Source organism: Pipra filicauda, unplaced genomic scaffold, assembly GCF_003945595.2.
Source record: "Pipra filicauda isolate LSUMZ 115617 unplaced genomic scaffold, ASM394559v2 scaffold80_size11013439_pilon, whole genome shotgun sequence".
NCBI lineage: Eukaryota > Metazoa > Chordata > Aves > Passeriformes > Pipridae > Pipra > Pipra filicauda.
The window spans coordinates 9039851-9062283 of NW_024104987.1; the positions used below are offsets into that span (position 1 = coordinate 9039851).

General features: G+C 43.2%; 1 protein-coding gene across 3 annotated transcripts in view; it reads left to right on the forward strand.

Annotated features, from left to right (window-relative positions):
- TBCD (tubulin folding cofactor D) overlaps positions 1–22433 on the forward strand; it is a 118550-nt gene that overhangs the window by 93930 nt on the left and 2187 nt on the right. For 2 of the 3 annotated variants that reach the window (XM_027715648.2, XM_027715649.2), the window contains 8 exons: positions 2051–2134; positions 3480–3638; positions 4424–4562; positions 11544–11665; positions 12556–12633; positions 18123–18212; positions 19141–19228; positions 20467–20576. In XM_027715648.2, the coding sequence (XP_027571449.2) occupies positions 2051–2134; positions 3480–3638; positions 4424–4562; positions 11544–11665; positions 12556–12633; positions 18123–18212; positions 19141–19228; positions 20467–20576 (870 nt within the window). The remainder of the gene's footprint in view (positions 1–2050; positions 2135–3479; positions 3639–4423; positions 4563–11543; positions 11666–12555; positions 12634–18122; positions 18213–19140; positions 19229–20466; positions 20577–22433) is intronic. The other variant, XM_039390352.1, reaches the window with a different exon arrangement.

The following is a 22433-nucleotide window of genomic DNA, read 5'->3' on the forward strand; positions in this document are numbered from 1 at the left end:
GTACACGGGGCAGATAATCCAGCCTGAGTTAATATTTGGGTGTTTGGATTTTCCCTGTTTTCTGTAATGGTACCCAGCTCTTCAGCCCTCAGCCCTGGCTGGTAAAATTGTTGTAGGGCAGGGAAATAGTAGCACAGGGCAAGAAATCAGGGAACAGGGGGTGTGTTTGATATCTCCAGCTTAGAAGAGGAAACAAGGATGCAAACTAGTGAGGATCAAGAGCAGGTCATTCCAGCCTGTGCAAGGAAGGAGCTTGGCTTTCCCTTCTGTCAAGAGGGAGGTGAATGGGTCTCTAATAAAAGAGAGAGACAGAAAATGTAAGAGCAACAATACAGGGTGGGGAGGCAGAGAAAAGGAAGAGATACTGAGCTTTGTGCTTTCAAAATGAGGCAGATACTGGAGTAGATAAGGACCTGGCTGGGTATAATGAGGTATTCAACCCAACTTCCACATCTGAGAGCTCCCACTGCAGTTCCCCACACCTATTGTTTATCCTTAGTCTGCGTCTTCATTTCAAAACAAAACAAAACAAAGTGGAGTTTTTCAAAGAAGTCCCGAGGAAATTAAATTCCCAAACACCCATGAAAATTCAAATGTGCTTTGACCACTAGATTATTTTTTTTTTAGCTTCTTGGGCAATTTCAGCCAAAAACAAGTCAAGAAACACGTAAATCAGAGGGGGAAGGGGGATCCTTTCTCGTGGCACATTGTTGGCTGCTGAAGGCTTTTGTGGCCTCTCAAATATCAATGTTTTCTCATTCTGTTTATTCTAAACCATTGACTAAGGTGGAAAGATATGGCAGGAAATGCCATTTCTCTGGAGAGACCTTGTTTTTGGTGTGTAATTTTTGTCTTTCTGTAGTGGAATCATGGGAAAGTTTCACCAACTTTACTCCCCATATGCAAACTTTACCTTTCTTTTGACAGGTTGTTTGCTGGGACATGTCTGATCTGTCTGCAGGTGTTAGACATGAATATCCAAGTCAGATACTGTATGAAAAACTAGGAAAACATACCTTGCTGAAAGACTGCCAAACTTGTATTGAGCTACTTTGGAAAAAGTGATGTAATTTACCTTTTTTACCATTATAACAAATGTCCCACCCAGTTTTAGATTGCATCTGCAGCTATTTGGAAAATAGAGGAGTATTTCTTTTCACAGGAGGCAGGTGTACCTTTTCAAATACTTTTTTTCCCCCCTTTTTTGAGTTATTGTTTTGAAAGGATGACACTGCCATGAGTGACTTAATGTGATGAACATGTTGGCCTGGACTCCTGCAGGGTCATGTAACCCACTGAGGATCTTTGGTGTTGCCCTTGTCTGAAGAAAGAAACCACTCTTAACAGCTCATGGATTGACAAGGCATTTGGTTTAAAACAAGCACATTGCTCTTTTTAATTGAAATTACACTCTTTTTTTTATTGGTATTTAGACAATTTGAAGGCAACAGATCTTCACCGTCTAGGCATGACACACTTCAACCACAACTTTAGCCAGTCTTTTTCTTAAAACTAGTTATTATTTAACATAGAGATTTAAGCCATTCTGAGTCACATGTTTTTAACTGTTGGTAGTATTAAGCTTGAAAATTTACAAGAATATGATACTCTTAGCAGTGCTTAAATAGCTGAATGTCAAAATGTGGGTTGGCCTTTTTAAAAAAAAATTTGAAGCAGGCAAAGCACTTAAGTTTAGATGCATCTACTTGCACACTGAATATTACTAATCATTATCAATTTTAACTTTCTTAAAATAAAGAGTAAACCTGGTGACATCTGACTGGAATGAAAAACAGGATGGTGAGGCAGGGGCTTGCCTGGAAACTGGGATGACTGTTGTACCCTCGGTGCCCACATGAGCTCCATTTCACAGAGTGGGGCTTGGGGGGGCAGCTCTGTGCACTCCTTTTCCTCCCAAGATGTGGTGACAGATCTCAGAGGTCATTGCTTTAGTAACTGTGAATTTTTTCCAGTGTCTTAGCTTAATTACTGATGTATTTGTTGAAATAAAGCCTGATGCAGCCATTCTGATGTCTCTCTGTTTGCACAGGGTGCGTGAAGCTGCCATGACCAGTTTGATGGAGGTGACGCTGCTGCTGGTCCAGAACGAGGCAGAGCTAATTAATGCCAGCATGTATGTAATTGTGCTGTTTCTGTGTCCCATCCCCTAGAACTACATTCCAGGCCATACAGGAAAGCACTGCTGGTACATTGTGTACTTAACTCCCTTACTGAGTGTGACAGAACCTTTGGTAGAAGTGTGTCGAGCCCAAGCAGATGTGGAGGATGTTGTGTCTGGTTTTCAGAGACTGACTTATTGAGAGAACCTGGATGGCAGTCCCACCTTGGAAGTAAAACATACCTGTGGGATTTGAGCTATACCTGCCACCTCTGTGGAGTGTTGTTCACTTTAATACAAAACAAACCCTCCCACTTATCCTCAGCATCACATCATTGATTTGGAATGTGATCAAGTGCAGGGATGAGTTTGCTTTTGTTTCTTTGCAGAATTATTAGGAAGGAAATACAGAAAAACGTCATTTACACTGAGATCCTGATTTCTAATTTTGTGATACAGTACTCCTAATAATGAAAAAATTAATGATAACTACCAGTTTTCAAGTGTAGCTTGAGCTGCAGCAAAACTTTCCTGATAGTGGCGTTGGTTTATGGACAGAACATGCCAATGGTTACCTGAATATATACATGATTTGGTTTTTAATAAAAGAAAAAACCACAAACTTTGAAGGACACTTAAAAGAAAAATCCTGGGTTTTCTAGGAATACACTGTTTTTCAGGGGCTTCCTCCTCTTAATCTGTTGCAGTCAGAGGTGATCCACAGGAAACTGAGAAAACCATTCCTGCCAGCTGGATCCCGTTTTCTAAATATTCTGGGTCTTGCTGTAACTGAAGGCATTTTAGCTGGTTTTACTGTCATTATTTGTCCTCTCTGAAGGGGTAAAAGGGCCTTGTGGGACACAGTATTGTAGCTGAGAGCTCAGTTATGAACATAAGCAAAATAGGATATTGTTAAAAACTAGCCAGAGTTGAAAAAGTTGTTTATTTGGAATATCTGAGATTTAGGATAGACCTTGTCCTCTGCTATGTGTGCAGTTTTCTACTCAAAAGTGTGCTTTTCTCAAGGTTCCTGCTCTATCTCCACCAGAAATGTAGCAGTTCCTCCAAACCATAAAACACTTTGTTATTTTTTTGGATGAAAAGTGGAGCAATAAGTGTAAAAGGTGGATGAAAAACTATGTAACATTAATGTCATGATGGCTCTTGATTAATATTGATATATGGAAAATAAACCTTTAAGATTCTGGCACCATATGGGTGTCTTAAATCATTTTCAGGCTCATGCTGACAAAATTAAACCAGAATAGTTTCATAGCAGGATAGTTTTGATTTCACTGAAACCATTTAAATACACATTCTGCTGCTTAAATTATGTGATTAATTGTTTTCTTCTTTGTAGCTGCAGGCAGATTATGTGCTGGCTGGCTCAACAGTCAGCTGAAAAAATAGATAAATTTCGAGCTCATGCAGGATCTGTGTTCCTGACCCTCCTACACTTTGACCGTCCTCCAGTTCCACACATCCCTCACAGACAAGAGCTAGAGAGGATATTTCCAAGGTAAGATGTTGAAAAACATATCCTAAACCGGTGAAATAAAAAATAAATGCACACAATTAGACCTAACACACACTATCTGATGTAAATTTTGGGCCCAAATGCCCAGCCTGTGTGTGGAGTCAGGGTTTCACTGAGGTGTCCTGTCAATATGCATGAACATAGTTTTTTCCCTTGACTGGAAAGCACTGACTGTTCATAATAGTAATTTTTAATTAATTATAGTATTTTAACCAAGCTTTAGTTGAAGTAGTTTTCCAAAATGGACTTTCTAGTTGAAGCAACAGTGAGAGCAGCTCATTCCTGAATGGTGCTGCTGGTACCTGATTGGGATGAGGAACATCCAGCTCTGTGTGTTCAGGAGAATCACAACCTGCTCTGTCTGTGAGGCTGCTGATGGAGCTGGGAGTGGGGGGGGTGTTGGTTTTTCCTGGGATAAGTCTGTCTTTGGATCAGTCTTTGAGTAGCTGTTGATGGGAGAGAGCTCAGAATGGAACTCCAGGAAGAGAACTTGTTTTCTGTGGGTAGAGAAAAGTGCCTGGGAAGAGGAAACTGTGGTTCCAATTCCTTATCTGGATCAGAAGGACTTGGAGTGGCTGAGGTGGCACTGGCAGTGGCTGAAGCTTTGATTTGTGTTTTCCCCATATGCTCAAAGAGCAGTGTTCAGTGTGATTTTTAGGTAATTCAGAGCCTTCCTTCACTGACCTGAAGGAGCTGTGCCAGGAACGTGGGGAGAAGAAAGGCAGCGCACACGTACAAGATTATTTTTCTCCTTTCCCTTTCCCCAGGTCAGAGAAGGAGACTCTGAACTGGAATGCTGCATCTGAAGCTTTCCCTCGGATCACCCAGCTCCTGGCATTGCCAACCTACCAGTACTTTGTGCTCCTGGGGCTCTCAGTGTCCGTGGGGGGACTCACAGAGACCACGGTAAGAGCAGGGAGTGGCTTTGCTGCTGGGCAGGAGAGGGAGCAAATTGTTGCCTCCAGTGTCAAATGCCTGCCAGTGGATGTTGCAGGTGGTGATTGCACTGAGAATTCAGGGTTTTTTTAAAGAAATGAAATCATGCTTTTAAATCTGATGGGTTTCTTATTTATAATCTTTAAAAGGAACAAGGAGTGAGGGTGCTTTGTTTCTCCTTTCCTGGCCTGACAGAACCCAAGAATTCCAGGCTCTGGGGTCCCTCAGCTCCCAGCTCTGTGCTGACTCTCCCAGCTGGGAACAGAGGCAGAGCCCTCAGCTCAGTGCAAGGTGATGGCTCATCTCAAATGAGGTGAAAACCTGTTTTCATTTGTCACCTGATGCAACTGTTAACTATTAGTTGTCAGTGTGTGTTAACAGTATTCACAGCTTTATTTTTTTTATATTTTTATACATTTTCTACTGAAGTACCAGTGAGATGCCAGAAGTTCCATTACTTGAAAGAAATATCATTCAAGTCTCAATCCTCTGAGCTTTGCAATCACTCTTTCATTCTTCTGGCACGAACAATCTCTTTATCACTGACTTTGGCAGTCTGTTATGCTGCCAAATTCTTCCCAACTTTGTTATCATTTTAGTGTATCCTTCTGTCCTTACATTACAGCTTGCATTGGTAGTTTCAGAATTCTTGGTTTCGAGATATTTGGCTTCCAATGTTTTTGTGATTTGATGTAGCCAAGGATGTAAAATACAAGAAAACTGTTGGGGTAAGGACATGGTTGAATATGACACCACAGAAATATCAGACCAGTAACAGAATATTTTGGACTGTCAGTTGAATCTTTAACTCCCAGTGGTCCTGTAACAGGACGAGGTTGTGAGTCAGCACCCCAACAGTGGTTAAGAGTGTTTCTGATTAAGATTTTCATCTCAAATTAAGAGAGTTGGTAGAAAAGTGAAAAGTATTGGGAAACAGTTTTTGTGGAGAGGGAGCAGCTCCTGCTGGGTCGCAGGAAGAGGGAGATAAAATCACTTTGAGCTTGTGGCTTCCCCTTCTCAGTCACAAAAAGCCCAAATGATGGGGTTTTTTGCCTGTTGTTGTGGGTTCTGCTCTTGGGATCAAGAGAAGTCCATAAGCCTTTGGGTTTGATGTAGCTGAGTATTTGTTGTCAGTGCAGTCTCATGTATTTAAACCAATTCTGAGCATTTTAATGTTTCTAAAATGGCAACTAATTATATAACAACGGCTATTTTAAAACTCTGGAAACGTGTGTGTATTGGTTTGTGACAATAATTATGGGACAGACAATGTAACTCTTAACAGATTTCATTAGTGGCAAACATGCACATGAAATTCAGCTTTCAGTCAAACACAATTATGGGAGGCTCCACCAAACCCAAAGTTATTTGTGTAAGTATAAAAAAGGAGGAAAGCTGTGGGGAAACAGACATTCTGGCTACTAACTGAGGTCAGGGGAAAATTCTTATTCAACATTTTAACTTTTTTTTTTTTTTCTTTTTTTTAAAGTCTTGGGTGCATTTGGTTTTGAAAAGTGGAAACAGTTTGGTTACAGTTAGATCCCTGCCCTTGTTGCCACCAGCCAGTGTGCAAAGGGAAACCTTCAGCACTGTTTTCAGACTGATTTTTGAGATGTTAACTTTCTGTGACCCTGCAGTTTTCCTTAACGCTAAAGGCTCGTTCCGGTTAAAATATTCTCAAGGGCTTTGGCTTCAGAAAGATGATGATCTAATTCTCTTTGGAGTCAGCTGGAAGTGCAAGGGAGGCTCCAAGTACAGGGTACTTACACTTGGGATTATAGATGTGTGGTGAATTACATTTAATATCTAAAATGTGATATAGAAATTAAAATCGATGTGTTTTGTAATAACTTGTGTTCCAACTACTCTGTCAAAGCCTGTAGCTGGATATCCAGGGACTGATTTAAAACATTAACAGCAAATTTTGAGAACTGTTCTCTATTAAATCCATATGATAGAAGCAGATTTTTAAAATCTCGGATGAAGGAAAAGGATTATTCAAATATGTGTTCTTGCAGTAACATGTTCTTGTGACTCTTCCCTCTCTTAAAAAATATCTGTGCACATACTCACATGGACATGGAATTTGGAAAGTTAGGAGGTTCTTTTATATACTGCAAGATAATCTGAGTTCAAATGTCAGTTTGTCTTTCAGTCATCTCAGGGAATTAGCAGGAGAAAGGCTCTGTTGTAATTCCGTGGTCAGTGGCTGCTTTCCCCCAGTTAAAATTGCTCAGCAGTATATTTAGCAGGAGTAGTTCTTTGTTTGGCTTTTTAAAGAGATTTTTCTGGAATGAGCCCTGTGGGGTCTCTGAAGAGTTTTGGTGGAAGGATTGTAGCTGGAGCATTGGAAGTAATCTGGAAAAACAGAAGATGTCATTCCCTGTGGGATTTGGCACTCTGCTCCATCGCCACGGTTCAAAGGGCACTTTCTCTGTGTAAAAGAATCTTCTAATTATCCATCTGGCCCACAGTGAGGCATATTTCTTATGGCTGCATGAAACCCCCCTCAGTGAGTGGAGATCAGGACTGTACAATGCTGCTCTTTCTCCAGGGCTCAAACCCTGCAGTTGCAGGGGTCAGGATATAATTTGAGATATTTTTATTATTGAACTACGCTACATTTCAAATTTCGTTGAAGCACAGAATGTCCTGTTATTCCCCTTCCCCCCATAAGGAATGAAAATTACATTTTAAAATGTTATAGAAACTGTAAGTAAAACCTTAAAAAAAAAAAAAAAGGAAGCAACCTATTTTGAGCATTAAGAAGTTCCTCCCAGTCCAGTACCAGGGCTGTGTTACTGTGTTAGATCATACAAAGGAAAATGTTGGGACACTCGTAGATGATGCTCTAAAACATCTGGTTACTGGGACAAATTGTATGCAAATTAATGCATATTTGGTTTGAAGAAACTGGCCCTAAATCCTGTTTCCTTTGTTGACAATTCTTGAGCAAAATACACTTGAGAATAATTCCTGGAATTCTTTTCTTAAAGGGGAAAAAATAGTGTGACTTACGATATTCATACTTCACATAAAGTGTCCCTGGTTCGAATCTCAGAGTTATTGGCCTCCAAAGTTTTGATTTATTGAAGAAATGTTGTAAGTAAAACAAGGGGGACATGGTTTCACTTGGGCTAATGTTTAAATGATGCACAATTTTTTTTCTGCACTTACTGTGAAAACAGCTACTGCCACTTCAGAGCTGTAAATGTGTCGGGATTAGAAATGATCCAAACCCGGGGTTATTTATTGAGCGTGACGTGGTTCCTGCTGCACGTTACAGGCCTGCTCTGGCCCTGAGAAGGTCTTGCCCTGTGGAAATGCTGCTCGAAAACTGCAGGTTTTGGTACATCTGGTTGTGTCTGGGCTTTCCCAGGAGTTCCTCACTTGGCTTCCATTTGGGTGCATTGGGGGCAGAGGCTGAATTTTGTGAGGTTACCTGGGGCTCCCAGGAGACTGGTTAGATGGGAGAGGGACACCCATTGGGGTCTGTCCATCTACTGAACATCTCCTATCCAGAGTCTTCCTTTTTCATCATATGCCACTGGCTTTCTCATCAGGTCTGTCCAAGATAGTGCTGCAAAGTACAAACCAGAGCCCATGTGTGCACTGGGCGTCTTAATCACTGGTGGGTAACAGGGATTTTGTGTGTTCTGTTACAAACTGGGATTTTGGATCCTGTTTTATAAGCTGGATGCCTAAGCTAATTTTTTTTTTTTGGCCATATCATTCCCACCTGCTGCCTCAACACTGGTTTTAGAAGTATTGTGCTTTGGTTTTGCAACAAACTCGCTGGGAACAATTTCACGAAGGTTTGTGCCCAGAGCTGCACGTGCCTTTCCACTTACTGGAGCTACACTTCCTCATGCTTTCCCATGGTTCGGGAGATAAAATCCTTAGGACTTTATTTTATCCTCAGATGAATGGTCCCTTTGAACACTTCACTGTATCACGTATTGCCTGTCACTGCAGTATCTGCTGTTGGTTTAAATGTTGGAGGAGTCAGGCCTTGGCAAACCCTGTTTTTACTGTTTCATAAGAGCAAGGTCATTCTCAGGCCTCCTCTCAAATTTGTATCCAAAGTTGTCCCAGTTCCAACCCATTAACCTCCTAATTTCCTCTCCCAGTCCTTGTGGAACCCCAGGGAAAGGTAAATGTCACACGTTTGATGTGAATTTGTGATCTGCATAGATGAGGAAGACATTTGGAAATGCTCTTCTCTGCTGTAGTCAGGAGCAATTAAGGTGGTAGCTCAGACACTGAGGATTGTTCACCTGGGGGGGAAATCAGGGGATTTAACTTGTTCATGTCATGTTACCTTGTTATGTTGGAGCTTCTTCCAGTAGTTCCTGTGATCTATACTGACTGTTGGGAAAATGTCCCATTTTTAAATCTCCCAAGCAATTATGTGATGGCTTATCCATCCCATCCCATTCTATTGTTTGATTCCTGGCTGTCTGCATCCTCCAGTGTTTCTGATATCCTGCTGCTCTGCCTTGGCTCTGCCCAGCTCTGGAGCACCCTACCTGTACCTGTGCTTGTTGCCCTTTTGTTTCGTGCCCATTCTTGCCTTTTCAGTCATTTGAATTGCAGGAAAAGCATTGAGTCATTCAACTTCCTTCAAAGAATGGTGTGGGATCCCCGAGGTAGTTTAAGAGACAAAAGAAATTGGAGAGAAAATGACACATTTTAAGATCTTCTTCTGAGATGGGCTTGGACAGGCCCTTTCTTCTGCTTATCATTGATCTCTGCTCATGGAAGGTGCCAAGTCAAAATATTTCTCCTTTATTTCGGTTTAAAGGGCAATATATAATAATTAAACAGATTTTAAATTTTCAGGAAATCTTTTTTACAGTTCTATATCCTGTAAAGACCTTTCAGTGTCAGGACCCAGTTTATACTGGGCACACAGGGACACACCAGCATTGCTTTTGGAGTGTGAAAGAACCACACTGGGGGCAGTTCAGTGTAGGTGAACATTGTACAAACTGTACAAATGTTTTAACAATTTCACTCTGATTTGACTGTCATTTTGAAACTCAGAATAACCGAGTAATTTCTTTCAGTTGCTTTCTAAAGAAATATTTGTGCTCCTGCTTTGCCCAGGAGGTTTCACTACAGAAAAAATTGTTAAGGTAGCAGGCTGCTGCTTCCCAGGATTGCTGGGCTGTGCTGTTTGCACGTAGGACAAAGCTTTGGGAAACTAGTTCAGAGTTTTGATTCGAGGCTGAAATGTTCTTGTTGTACTGATGCACCCATAAATGTTACTGTATGAAATTTAACTGAGAGAAAATGTTTATATAGAGATTCCTCTCATTTGTTTTTGGGAAGACGTTTGTGACATTTCTCATTCTCATCCAGTATTTTCTTTTCTTTTCTTGATGAAATGGTCAGTCCTCTGAGAGGCTGAATGAGCCATCAAAATGCTCTGTGTGAGCTTCAGAAAGAAAATCTCCCCTGACTGCACAGGCTGACTTACACTGCTTACAGCCCCCTCTTGGCCCAGCAGAAAATCATTTAAACTAAAACTAAAAGGAGTTGGTATTGCAGAACTGATCCACCCCACCTGCCCTTCCCACAGCCCCCCCAACCACTACCCCCTTCCCCAAGAGACGTGACCAAGCCCCAGCAGGACGGATAATCCTCACATCAGAGTCAGGAGGATTCAGGAATCTGATTATGTTCATCCTTGATGAGATGTTTTCCTTTGAGGTAATTTCTGTAACAAAAAAAACCCACAAACAAACCCACCAAATTTTTCTTCTCATCCTCAAGGGAAGTAAATTATTTTTTAAAATTATTTTTATTTATTAATAATTAATTTTAAAAGATGAGGCTGGAAACTAAAATTCCAACCTCTTCCAGAAGTGGAAACTCTCAGCATTAGTAGTGATGCTGATGGAGCCTGTTGCAGCCCTCTTCCCTTGGTTCCAGGGTGCACTGTGAGCTGGGGGAGGGCAGAGATCCCCCAGGAAAGGGGGGTTCCACAGCAGACTGTGGCTGCTCCCCTCCCACACAGCAGATCCTTGAGGGAGCAGCCAGCCTGGTGAACATGGCAGCTCCTGGAGATCATGGAAACATGGAATGGTTTGGGTTGGAAGGGACATTAAAGCTCATCCAGCCGTGGGCAGGGACACCTTCCACTAGCTCAGGTTGCTCCAAGCCCCATCCAACCTGGCCTTGGACACTCCCAGGGATGGGGCAGCCACAGCTTCTCTGGGCAACCTGTACCAGGGCCTCCCCACCCTCCCAGCCAAAAATTCCTTCCCAATATCCCATCTAAGCCACAGGGAGCTGTGGAGTGACACTGCAGCCTGCTATGGGTCACAGCTGGTGGAACCCCATGGCCCGTGCCCAGCTGAGCTCTGAGCATCAGCACTGACCCCTCCCCTGCCATCTTTCTAAGTTGGCTGATTAGCACAATAAAGTTAAACCAACAGTCATTATTTCTGAGTTGTTTTTAATTTTTAACCTGAGTTTACTGCTGGTTTGTGTGGCCAGCAGCTTGTCTGCACGGTTCAGTTCCATCAGCTGTTTAGTAAATATTACCTGGTGAACTCCTTGTGTGCTTTTTAACTTTCAGAGTCATAACAGTGTTATTACTTGAAGTGAAGCAGGATAATCATAGTGGTTTGGGGATGTTTTGTTTTGGGAGAAAAAAAATAACAAACCTTTAATGTGGTCTTTTTTCCTGCAATGGCAAAACTTAAAAAGTTTAAAAAAACCTTCCTTGAAAAAGGATTACTGAATGTAAAGTAGCCATGGTCCTGTTGGATATTGTAATTTATACATGTGGCTGCTGCTGGAATTGTGTTCCCAGTGCAGGGACAAGTTCCCTTGTCCCTGCTCCTCAGTGGGCAGGGACAAGGCAGTCCTGCACAGCCAGTGTCTGTGTGTGTGGCAGTGGGGTTTTTCCCTGTCCTTCATTGGAGATTCCTTCTGTTCCAGCTCAGATACTCTGCCCAGAGCCTGTTCGACTACATGAAGAAAATCCAGGGTGATCCCAGTGCTCTGGAGAGTTTCTGTGAGACGTTGCTAAAGGTCTTTGAGGACAACCTGCGGAATGACCGGTAATGGATTTCCTTGGCTTTTTTCCCTTCAACAGCAGGTGTTGGAAGTCAGATGTGTGGCACATCAGTTTAAATCTGCCCAGATGGGGTGTGTCTAGCCATGTGCATTTGCTTTAACACATCTGGTTTTTGGAACAGCACGACCTTTGGTAAAATGTGTAACCAAGGGGTGACGGTAAAATATTTTCCATATTCAGGTTTTACAATCATAGAGTGGTTTGGGTTGGAAGGGACCTTAAAGCTCATCTTGTTCCACCTCCTGCCATGGGCAGGGACACCTTCCACTCTCTCAGGTTGCTCCAAGCCCCGTCCAACCTGGCCTTGGACACTTGCAGGGATGGGGCAGCCACAGCTTCTCTGGGCAACCTGTGCCAGGGCCTCCCCACCCTCACAGGGAAGGAATTCTTCCCAACATCTAATCTAAACGTACTCTCTTTCAATTTGAAGCCATTCCTCCTTGTCCTAACGCTATTTTATTTGTATTTTGTTTCTTAACTGTTGAAATGAAAACATGGCTGTGGTTATTTGTTGGTTCATTTGGTGCTGTAACTTCTGACACAGTCTGTGGAATACATTGTTTATATTCTAGAAAATAAATTAATATTTTTCTGCTACTGTTAATTGTGTTTTCAGGACCCTGCAAGTGTAAAACAGGAGTGTTGTTAATAAGTTTTTTTCCTTTTGGCTGGGAGGGAGTGTCCCCTCAGCCAAGGAGGGTGGTTCAGCCAACACACACAAGTTCCCAAGCAACCCTCCTTGTGTAAGTCAGGGTTCTAATTTAAATATGTGTAGGCACATAGGATGTTTCTTTCTTTGCTTCTGATTAAAAATAGTGTATATCTGTATGCCAGGGGATGTATTTACATTGTTGAATCATTTTCTTTCCTCAGGGTGTCTGTGCCTCTCCTGACAATGCTGGACCAGCTGCTGGCAAATGGCTGCTTCGACACATTCACTGAGCAAGAGAAGTAAGTTGCTGGGTGTCTTTTTGGTTTATTTTCCACCATCCAAATGGCCTCTTAAATCTTACCCTGGGTGCTGCTGAGTGTTCTTCTAGGTGTGGGTGCACAGGGCTCCAGATGTGAGTGTATACTGTAGTGTTTTCATTTTCCTGAAGTGGGACAGCTGAGACCCTTGAAAGGCTCTCGATAAAATCTGTGACTCTCACATCAGTTACTGGTTCATTGTTTAACAACTAGGACATTAATCAAAGTCAGTTTACATGTTTTACATGGCATACTTGGACCAGTATCAGATACATTCTTGCCTTCTCCAGCTTCCTAAATCCATGCCATTGGGGTGCATTTCTTGCTGTACTGGGAGCCTTGAGCACTGGCAGTGTCCTGGTTTGATGCTGCAGAACAGTGTGTGCCTACAAGCTATGACTTCCCCAGTCCCACTGCCTTGGTTAATGTGAATATCTCTGAAGAAGTTAATTAAGATTCTAATAGGAATAATAAAAAAGGCACGTCTCAACTCTTTCCCTCCCAAGTTCAGTCTTCTGGAAAGTATTTACTTCAGGAATGGATAAGCATGAGTAAGATATTCCAATATGAAATCATATTTTTTTGCAGATGTTTCAGAAAAGAATTATTTTAATTTCAGTAATATTAAAATCTATTCCACAAGCTCTCCCAGGCAGCATCTTGGCACATCTACAGATGTTTGCAGAATTGTACAACGTGGATCCTATGAGCACATATCCAGGACTGGGAATCTGTTGGTTCAAGAATTGCTCACAGCAGCTAAATTTGAAAAGCATTTATCATTCTTAAAGTTTTAATTGAGCCTACTCTTGTCTTGAAGTGTGGTTTTAGATAATCTTTCTTAAATTGCATTTGGCAGTCTCTGTTTGAATGGGAATTTAAAATGAGTCAAAGACAGATGGAATGAATATTACTTGTTCATTTTGTAATCATGCCAAGGATCTGGGGCTTCCACACAGGCTCCAGACTTCCCTGTTGGGGAAGGTGATAGATTATGGGTGGAAATCCCAGGTAAAGTCTTGTCTCCCACATCAGGGGTCACTAAACAAAAAGCACGTGGTGGCATCGCTGCCTTTGCTGTGTGGCAAAGACACAACCCTGTGGTGCCTTTGTGAGGCTTTGTGTAAAAAGACCTGAAATAAAAACCAGGGTGATTGGGAAGGAAAGATTTTGAAGCTGATCCTGAGGTATTTCTTCCAGTTTGATGATGAAACCAAAGAAGAAAATTAATAATCAAACAACCAAGTGGATCATTCTCATGTCAAGAGAGTGAAGTGCTGGCCTGAACTTGTTGTTGTAGAGAGTCCTGGAAGGGCAGAGCTCAGGAGAGTTTGGAGACAGCTAAAAAAGATGGAGGGTTTAGTTCCTGCATGTGACAGTGTTTTGGTCACATAGGTGCCTCCTGGAGCAGTGGTGACCATGAGTGAGTTACTGTGGATCCTTCACAGGGAGCCAGGTGAATGCCCCGGGCTCTGCTGTGCTCTCAGAGCCCCTGTGTGGATCAGCACATGGATGGATGAGCCCAAAATTACATTAGGGCAACGTGTGCATTTTGTTACTCTGGTGTATGTCCTTTGGGTGCAGTTAGGGATGGAAACACTGATCCTGACTCTGAGAAATATAGCACAGAATGAGCCTGAAAATTGAGACACGTCTCAGTGGCCTGAAAAGGCCACATTGTGCCTGCAGTGTCAGGTAGTTTTCAGATAGAGTGTGACTGAAGTAAGAGGGTTGAGATACATGCTTGTCTTTTTCCCTGTGGTGTTTGTTTCCCATTTAATCTCCTTCCCTCGTTTTTTACCACATTGGTCTGCGTAGAGTTTTAGCAAGGGAATTGGGATCTAGGATGTCTGGCATCAGGATTATGCCTAAACCAGCAGCTTAACAGGCAACTGTCACATTATAAAAAGGTATCTGCAAATGCATTTTGAAGTTTCAAATGGAAATTGTGCACTGTCCTGGAGCTTGGTTTTCTAATAAAACATCAGCAGTCCAAAGTGGGTAATATCCAGCAGTGCTTAATTTAACCAGGATTAGGAGCTGGATCAGTGTGATCCTTGTGAGGAGCTCAGTGCTCCAGTTAAAACCAGTTGCCACAGGGTGTCACTCCTGCCCTGCACAGGCAGAACCTGCCGGGCATTTTCCTGCCTCTTCACACCCTGCAGCTCATAAAGTTTGGAATACAAAGCTGGACATTTCTGGTGTCGTTTCTCAGCTGAATCTCAGTGTTGGGGAAGCTCTGTGTGCCTGGTGTGTGATCTCTGCAGGAGGACAAGTGAGCCCCTTTCTCCTGAATGCTCGTGCTTAAGTGAGGTGCATTTGCCATGTGGGGTTGTTGCTCTGCCAGGGCCCTGCTGAACCTGCCAGCAGGGCTGGGAAGTGTGGGGTGAATACCTGTCCTGTAGGGTTGGAAATGAATCAGCTTTAGTGTCACCGGGGTCATCAAAAGGCTTTTGGAACCGGTTTCTCTGTTGTGCCTGGCTTAGTCTGAGCTGTAGTGTGAAAAGAGCAGCTCTGCCTGTCGTTTTCCAGGCTGTTATTTCTTCTTTGTCTTAAGGTGACAAAAACCTGTGTGACCAGCATGAGAGGTTCCCCCTCCCTTGCCCTGGAGTGGTTTGTATCACTGCATGAGGAATGGCACTGGAGAACTGCAGTGGGTTGAAAGTGCCTTTCTCCCAGTCAGCTCGAGGTGGTTCCTCAGTCTGTTTTGCTGTGTGCTCACAGATTGGGCCAAAATAAGAAGGGTGTGTGGAGGAAAGTGGGGGGCAAACCATTGCTCTGGGCAGCAGGGCAGGTGTGAGCTGGACCAAAGTGTTGGTGATGCTGCAGCATCCCTCACCTGCTGCTCCCCCTGCCCCGTGTGCCCTCCCAGCCCCACAGGGCAGCAGGTCTCAGCTGCAATGTCCTTCCTTCTCCTGGTCATGAACCCCAAACCTCCTGATCCCATCCCTCTGTACAATTTGTGGAGTTGCACCCATGACAGTGTAGGGAGTGTTCATGGATTAGGGACTGCTGGAGGCAACGGGCACACCTTGAAACTGAGCTCTTGGAAATACTGCTCTGAACTCACAGTGGCTGCTCTTCCAGCACAGAGGTACCTGTCAGCTCATGCTGGTGGTGGGACATGGACAGGGAGGACAAAGGACAGTGAGCTGAGGCTGCTGGCAAAGCTGGCACTGGTCATGACTCCTGTGGCTGCAGAGTTCTGCTGCTCCAGTGGGTGAGTGGTCACCAGAGATGCTGAGGTTGCCCAGAGCCCAGACGGATTGTTGGCTCCTTAGGAGCACAGTGAGATGGGTCTAATAACCAGTGCCACACGAACAGAACAGCTTTGGAATGACAATTCAGGGTCTAATGCTTTCTGGAGTAGTAGTGGCATTTCTCTTTCTCATTGTATGTATTTTACATATTCAACAGAAGCATTCAGGTAGTCTCTCTATACTTTTTCTGGTGATCTTGCAGTGCTGTAAGATGGTGTGTGATCTCCAACTGGTGATTTCTATGTATTATGTGCTCCTGTGGATTTTTTTTAAGCAGTTCTACTGCTATTGCATAACAAGCCATAAAGCAAAGATCTGGCAGTGGCTGGTGGCTGTTCCAGGGCTACCCTGAGTGGCACTGCTGAAACCCAGTTCACCTGGAGAAGGGAAAACCAGCACCTTTTGGCAGCACCACGTGTGCCCAATTTACATCAATGCAGAGACTTCAGACTGATCCCTTTTCCCGAGACGCCGACGCTGTTCCTGCTGGCACAGTGCCCACACAGGAGAAGGAATTTTCTCAATTTCCTTTACAGAGGCCAAGCTATTTGAGTCATCTGAGATCACACATAGGTTAGGTTTGGTTATTGCAAATGTGGAATTGGCAGTTGACAGAAAGGAAAGTGCATCTGTTTTTAACACAAAATGCTGCTCGTGAGGTTCCGTGTGTTAAATTTATTCCAGATGCTCTTGTTCCAATTGGTCTCTTTGTTGCTCCACTTCCCAGTGATGTCCCTGTTGTTCAACTGGTTTAAATCTCACCTAATTCACTACATTGCCTGGTCTGTGCTGAGAGCCAGGCATGCACTGCAGGGATTGTAATTAGCTGTCTACACAGGGTCTTTGTGTAATTGGGGCTGGGAGGAGGAGGAGTTCCACCAAGGTAAGCCAGAACACACCTCAGCATTCAGGGAGCAGTTCCCTCACCCACCCAGACAAATCCATGCCTGTGGACACACAGCCTCATTCATGATCTGTCATTCTCACCACGTGTTGACACATTTTTTACCTTGATGGGTCCGTGGTTTGTTGTTCCATTTTTTAACCAAGTCACCATTTATCAGTTCATGCTGGGACTTTGTTAAGAATTTTTAAAAAGTAATCAAAACCTGCTAACTCTTGTCAGAAAACTCTATAGAACAAGGTGCATTACCTTAACAAAACATCCTGGTACTCCTGGAAACATCTCATTTTAAATGTTCTGCCTTTCAACAGGTGACAGTACCCAGCTCTCTTCAGGAGTTTTTATCCACAGCTTTGAACGTGGTAGCAGAAAATGAATGTTACTATTTTTGCTTTCTGCTTTCCATACACAATGCAGGGAGGTTTCTAAAATACACAGCCCAGGAGTAATTGTGCTCACTAGACAAATATGAAATAGTTTCTTCTTGCATCTATGGCACTTCAGCCTTGAGTGTAGCAAGTAAAAGATTAAATAATTTGAACTGAAATAAAAGCATTAGTCCCTCTTTCCTTCTTTTTAATAGATCCTTGGAATAACTAACAGTACTTGTGTTTGTACGAGTGTCTGGGAAAGAGCTGTGAGAATCACGTTTCCCAGACTGTGTGGAAAAAGAAAAGAATTTGCTAAATATATTTAAAGATGGCTCCATGGCTCGTCCACGTAATAGAACTGTGAGCCCTGTGTTTAATTACGTTGTCTGGAATCACTGAAGGAATTCGGCTCTGAAATGGTGGAGTAGTTAAGAACAACATTCATCCCCTTTTATGTGAAGTTTGGTTGGAGACCTCAGGGAATGACCAAGGCACCACAATGATACACAGACTAAATAACTGTTATTTGGCTGTGGGATATTGTAATTCCTGACAGAGCATTGCTGATTGTACCACGCTCTGGTGTGAACACAAGCCATGGTGAGCCAGTTATCCTGCATGGGCTGGATCCCTCTGGCTAAAAGGAGTTCACTCCTGAGCACACAGGTAGTAGCAATGTAAATAATTAATAGTAAGTTCTTCCCTGCCAGGTTAAAAATTGAAAGGTCCAGTAACATGATGGCCAAACTCCCCTGTGTCCTTACCAAAGGCCTCCCAAAGCAGGATGAGCTCCTGGGGAGGAAGCACCTTCTACCCCACAGTGGTTCTTTCCTTGCCTTGGAAAGTTAATCTGGCATCTTGACAGTCATTAAATTATCTTGGAAATTCTACTGAAACCTATTGCTCACCTTTTTTTTTTTCTTTCCCATTTTTCAGCCACCCCTTCCCAGTGAAGTTGTTCACCCTCTGTAAAGAAGAGATCAAAAGATCCAAAGACATCCGGAAGCTTCGCTCCAGCATCGGAGTGTGAGTCAATGGAATCAATCCTTCCTCACAGAAAGTGAGGGATATTTAAATCACCAGATGTAACAGCTGGGTCTAGTTCATGTGGAATTCAAATGAAAAATGCACATGAATACATGTGAGCAAAGGTTGTGAGAGTGTCATGTACTTCTGGGTGGTTGGGGTGAAACGTGATCTGATACAGTTGAACAACTTTTAAAATGTTGATGCTCCTAAAGATGCAGGGAATCGTTTGCTTTTTCTTTGTAGAGAGCTTGACACAGTGCCAATGGCAAATATATATCATTTATTCATTAGGTCTTAGATGTGCACTGAAAACATCTGCAAAATGAGTGTCTGGCTTTGGGGTAAAAGCCCTCACTCAGCTCAGGCAGCAGAGAGGGCAAAACCAAAATTTTCCAGTTGGGAAGGACAGTGCTGGGTGAGGAGAGGAGGGGAAAAGAGCAGACTCAGTGGCAGAAACCTGGCAAAATCATCCCATAACAGTGTCAAGCAGTGACTTTATTGACTGTCCTTTTATTTCTTTACTGGGAGCAGTTTCAGAGTGCAAGGCAGCCTGAAATGAGCCATAGCTCTTGTCTCTGGTTTGTGTTTCCCCCTGACCTGCCCCCTCCATGCCCAGCCTTCCCTCTGCCCTCACTGTCCATGGCAGAACTTGCTTCACAGGTGATTTTTAGCACAGATTTTGGTGCTGCTGGTCAAGTTTAACCCCACATTTGTACCTGGCACAGCCTGGGGCAGCCCAGTCACCCATCAGCACCTCCCAGACTCACCCTCAGTGTTTGCTTTCCCACAGCACTGGGAGTTGGGATTTCCTGGGGGCAACACATCTCCCCCTCCCATCCTTTTTCCCAATATATCTTCATCCTGATCCCAAAATATACCTGTGCAGTTATAACACAAGATCTGGTCTTCTTCATTTGTTTTCTAGGTTTTGTGGCCTGATTCAATTCCAAGGAGACATGAGAGAGAAAGTTTTCTTTCAGCTGTTTCTCCTCCTTTGCCATCCCTTTCCTATAGTAAGTACTTAAGACTTTGCATATTATCCATTTATTCTTTAAAATACAAATAAAAACTAATGTAAAGTGCATTAAAGCAGCATTCTTTTTAACAGGTATTAATGTATAGAACACAGGTTTTATTTCTCAGGTGTCCCTGCAGCGTCCCTGGCTGTGTCCCATGTGCTGCCCTTCCACCTCCAGGCCTTACTGGTTAAACTGGGAGCAAGGCAGGTGGCTCAGCCATTTCTTTCTGTTACAGAGCCCCCAGCACGGGGAAGATCTGCTCATCATTTAGTGCTGAAAGCTCCAAGCAGATAAATTACTGTTAGTTCTGTGATACTTCTGAGAGTAGTAACACAGGAGCAGCTCTGGTTCAAGGAAAAGAAATTTGTTCTGTTTCCATGTTGTGTGTATTTGCTCCATGAGGCATCCTTTGCTGGAGGGGCACAGTGTAAGAAATGGGGAGAGATCATTTCAGTTTCACATTTTATGGGTATTTTACATCACAAATGTGTTTTGTTTTTGCAGATGGGTCAGTTTAATTTGGCACTTCTAGTCCAGAAATCACACTATAATTCCTTTGCCTTCCTTTGGTTACCATCAGGCTTTTGTCAAGAGGAAAAAAAATTGGTTTTGTTGGAATTTTGCTGTCTTCCAGTTAGCATCTTTCTACCTGTTGTGCTTCAGCAGCCAACCTGGCCAGCTCTGTGTGTGCCCCCTCCAATGTCACTGCTGACCTGAGCTCTGGGAAAAGAACAGGCACAGGAACTGCTCCACAACCCAGAGCAGGACAGGCTGATGCCAGGTGTCAGGCTGATGCCATCTCCCAGCAGTTTTCCCAAGAGTTTTGCTGATTCTTCCAATCTCCACACGGGGAAGTGGGTTTTATGAGCCTACAGCAAACACAGAGCCAGGCTTTGGCTCAGTGAGTCACTGCAAGGAATGTTCCAGTTGGGCCAGGCTCACATGTTTGAATTCATTCCCTGTGAGAGACAGAGCTGTGGCCTTCCAGGTGGGAAATACTGAAGGATTTAGGGAGAAACTGTAGGAATTCCTTGAGGTGCAGACATGGAATTCCCTGAGGTGCAAACACAAGGTCCCTTCCTGCTGCAAATCCCTGTCAGGGGCAGGAGTGGACTCAGCGTCCACCATAACATGACAGCCAGTCTGAGGGACCAGTTCCAGTGACAGCACTGGGCTCTTCCCTAGGGATTGTGGATGCTTCCCTAACTCTGCCTGTGCCCCCTTCCCCACAGATCCGTAAGACCACGGCCAGCCAGGTGTACGAGATGCTGATAACCTACGGCGACGTGGTGGATCCTGCCATCATGGACGAGGTCATGGCCATCCTCAGTGACACCAACTGGTAAGTGCAGCTGTGCCAGACAGAAATAAGAGCTGAAATAATTTCTGAATGAACAGAAGTTTGATGGATGCCTTCGAGAGCTGGTGGGGAGGAAGCTGTAAGAAATGATTCCGTAGGTTCGTCTATTTAATGCATTTAAAAGAACTGCTGCAAGGAATTCCTCTGCTCTAAAGAACTATCCAATTCACTCTCCCACTGAAAATAGGATGTGTAAAATCACCACTAGATAAAGCAAAATACCTATATTTTTCTAACAGCATAAAAAGGGAGGAAATCTTGGAAGTTTTCCATGAAACAGAGACAGGGCTGTGCAAACAGTCAAACTGCAACTGCACAGACAGTTTCTTGGCATTTATGGCAGGATTTGGGGAAAGGAAGGATCTCTGCAAGCTGGAAAACAACAGAATTAGCAGAACAGCTCAAATCTCCCATGAAATGTAATTACTCAACATGCTACAAGTGCTGTATTCAAGCAACCATTTGGAATTGGAACAGTTTAGATGTTTCCCAGGCACACGATGCCATGAATTAAACAACCACTTTATAGAATGTAACTCATCTTTTTACCTACTCTTACCTGCACCTTTGGCTTCTTCCAAGGGCAGGTGAAGAGAGTCCTGTTCTCCATGAGCACAATCCACTGGAGCAGGACAGTGACTTTCAGGGCAGGGGACTGTGACAGGAGCAGGGACCCAGCATTTTGGCACTGGATTTTCCCTTTCTGCATATTTTAGCATTGAGCATTATCATCACCTGGGCAGATTGATAAAAGGCTGCAGGGCTTGGAGATCTGAGGGAACATGGATTTCTAAGGTACTATTTAGTTTATTACTTTTGCTGCCATGTTAAACATTTTCCCTTGTCCCAGACCTGGGCCATGGGGCTGCTGCCCCACACAGCACAGTAGATACAAGAGAACAGACAGATATATATATATATATATATAAAAATATATAATTTATTTAGTCATTATATTAAATGGCTTTTTGTCTCCACTGACATTTCATGGAAATAAAATTATCCCAGACAAGTTCAAAGAACAAAATACACCTTCAGGCTGGATCACAGATTTGCAGACTCCATGCTACATTGTTTGACTTTTATGTACTTTCCAGTTTATTTCTGTGCTGGAACTTAAATAACTTTATATTTGGGAAAAGAAAACTGAGTTTGTTATTGTGAAGGATAGCTGCTGCTCTTTTTCTGAATTTTCCAGTGCAAAATTAGAGCAACAGTCTCAGATTTGAAGGATTGGTTACCAGCAATTCTGCCTGTGGTTACAGTTCCTTGTTTAACTGCACATGGAGGTTTAGGATTGTGTTTGGGGTGACTCAGTGCTCGCTTATGAAACCTGCATTTAAGAGCAGACTTGCTCAGAAATTGCATTAAGCATTTTAACAGAATTACTGGAGCAGGACGAGATGGCTGCTGTAACCAAGGGGTGGTTACAGGGCCAAAATTAGAAATCCAGGAAAAGCAGTGGTAGTTCAGCTCTGCTTATAAAGGGGTTATTACAACAAAGCAAAATATTCCCCCAAAACCACTCCAGAAAAATAAATACTGTGTTTTCACCTTGTCATTTTTAGGGTGTGCCTGGTTTATTCTGGCCTGGAGCAGGCCCTGAGTACCCTCTTGCAGTGTGGCCATTGCTCTGAGATGAAAGACAAAGCTCGTTTACTCAAAACTTAATTGTTTAATCTTGGTAGATTGGGGCTGTTTACAGAAGAAGAGATTTGAAGCAGTTGCTGAGTGTCAGAGTGAGCTGCTTGTTATCCTCAAGCTCTCTCAGTGCTAAAATAATCATTCTGAATTCTGAATTACACCAAGCACTAAGAGCAGGAAGCCAAATGAGAATTC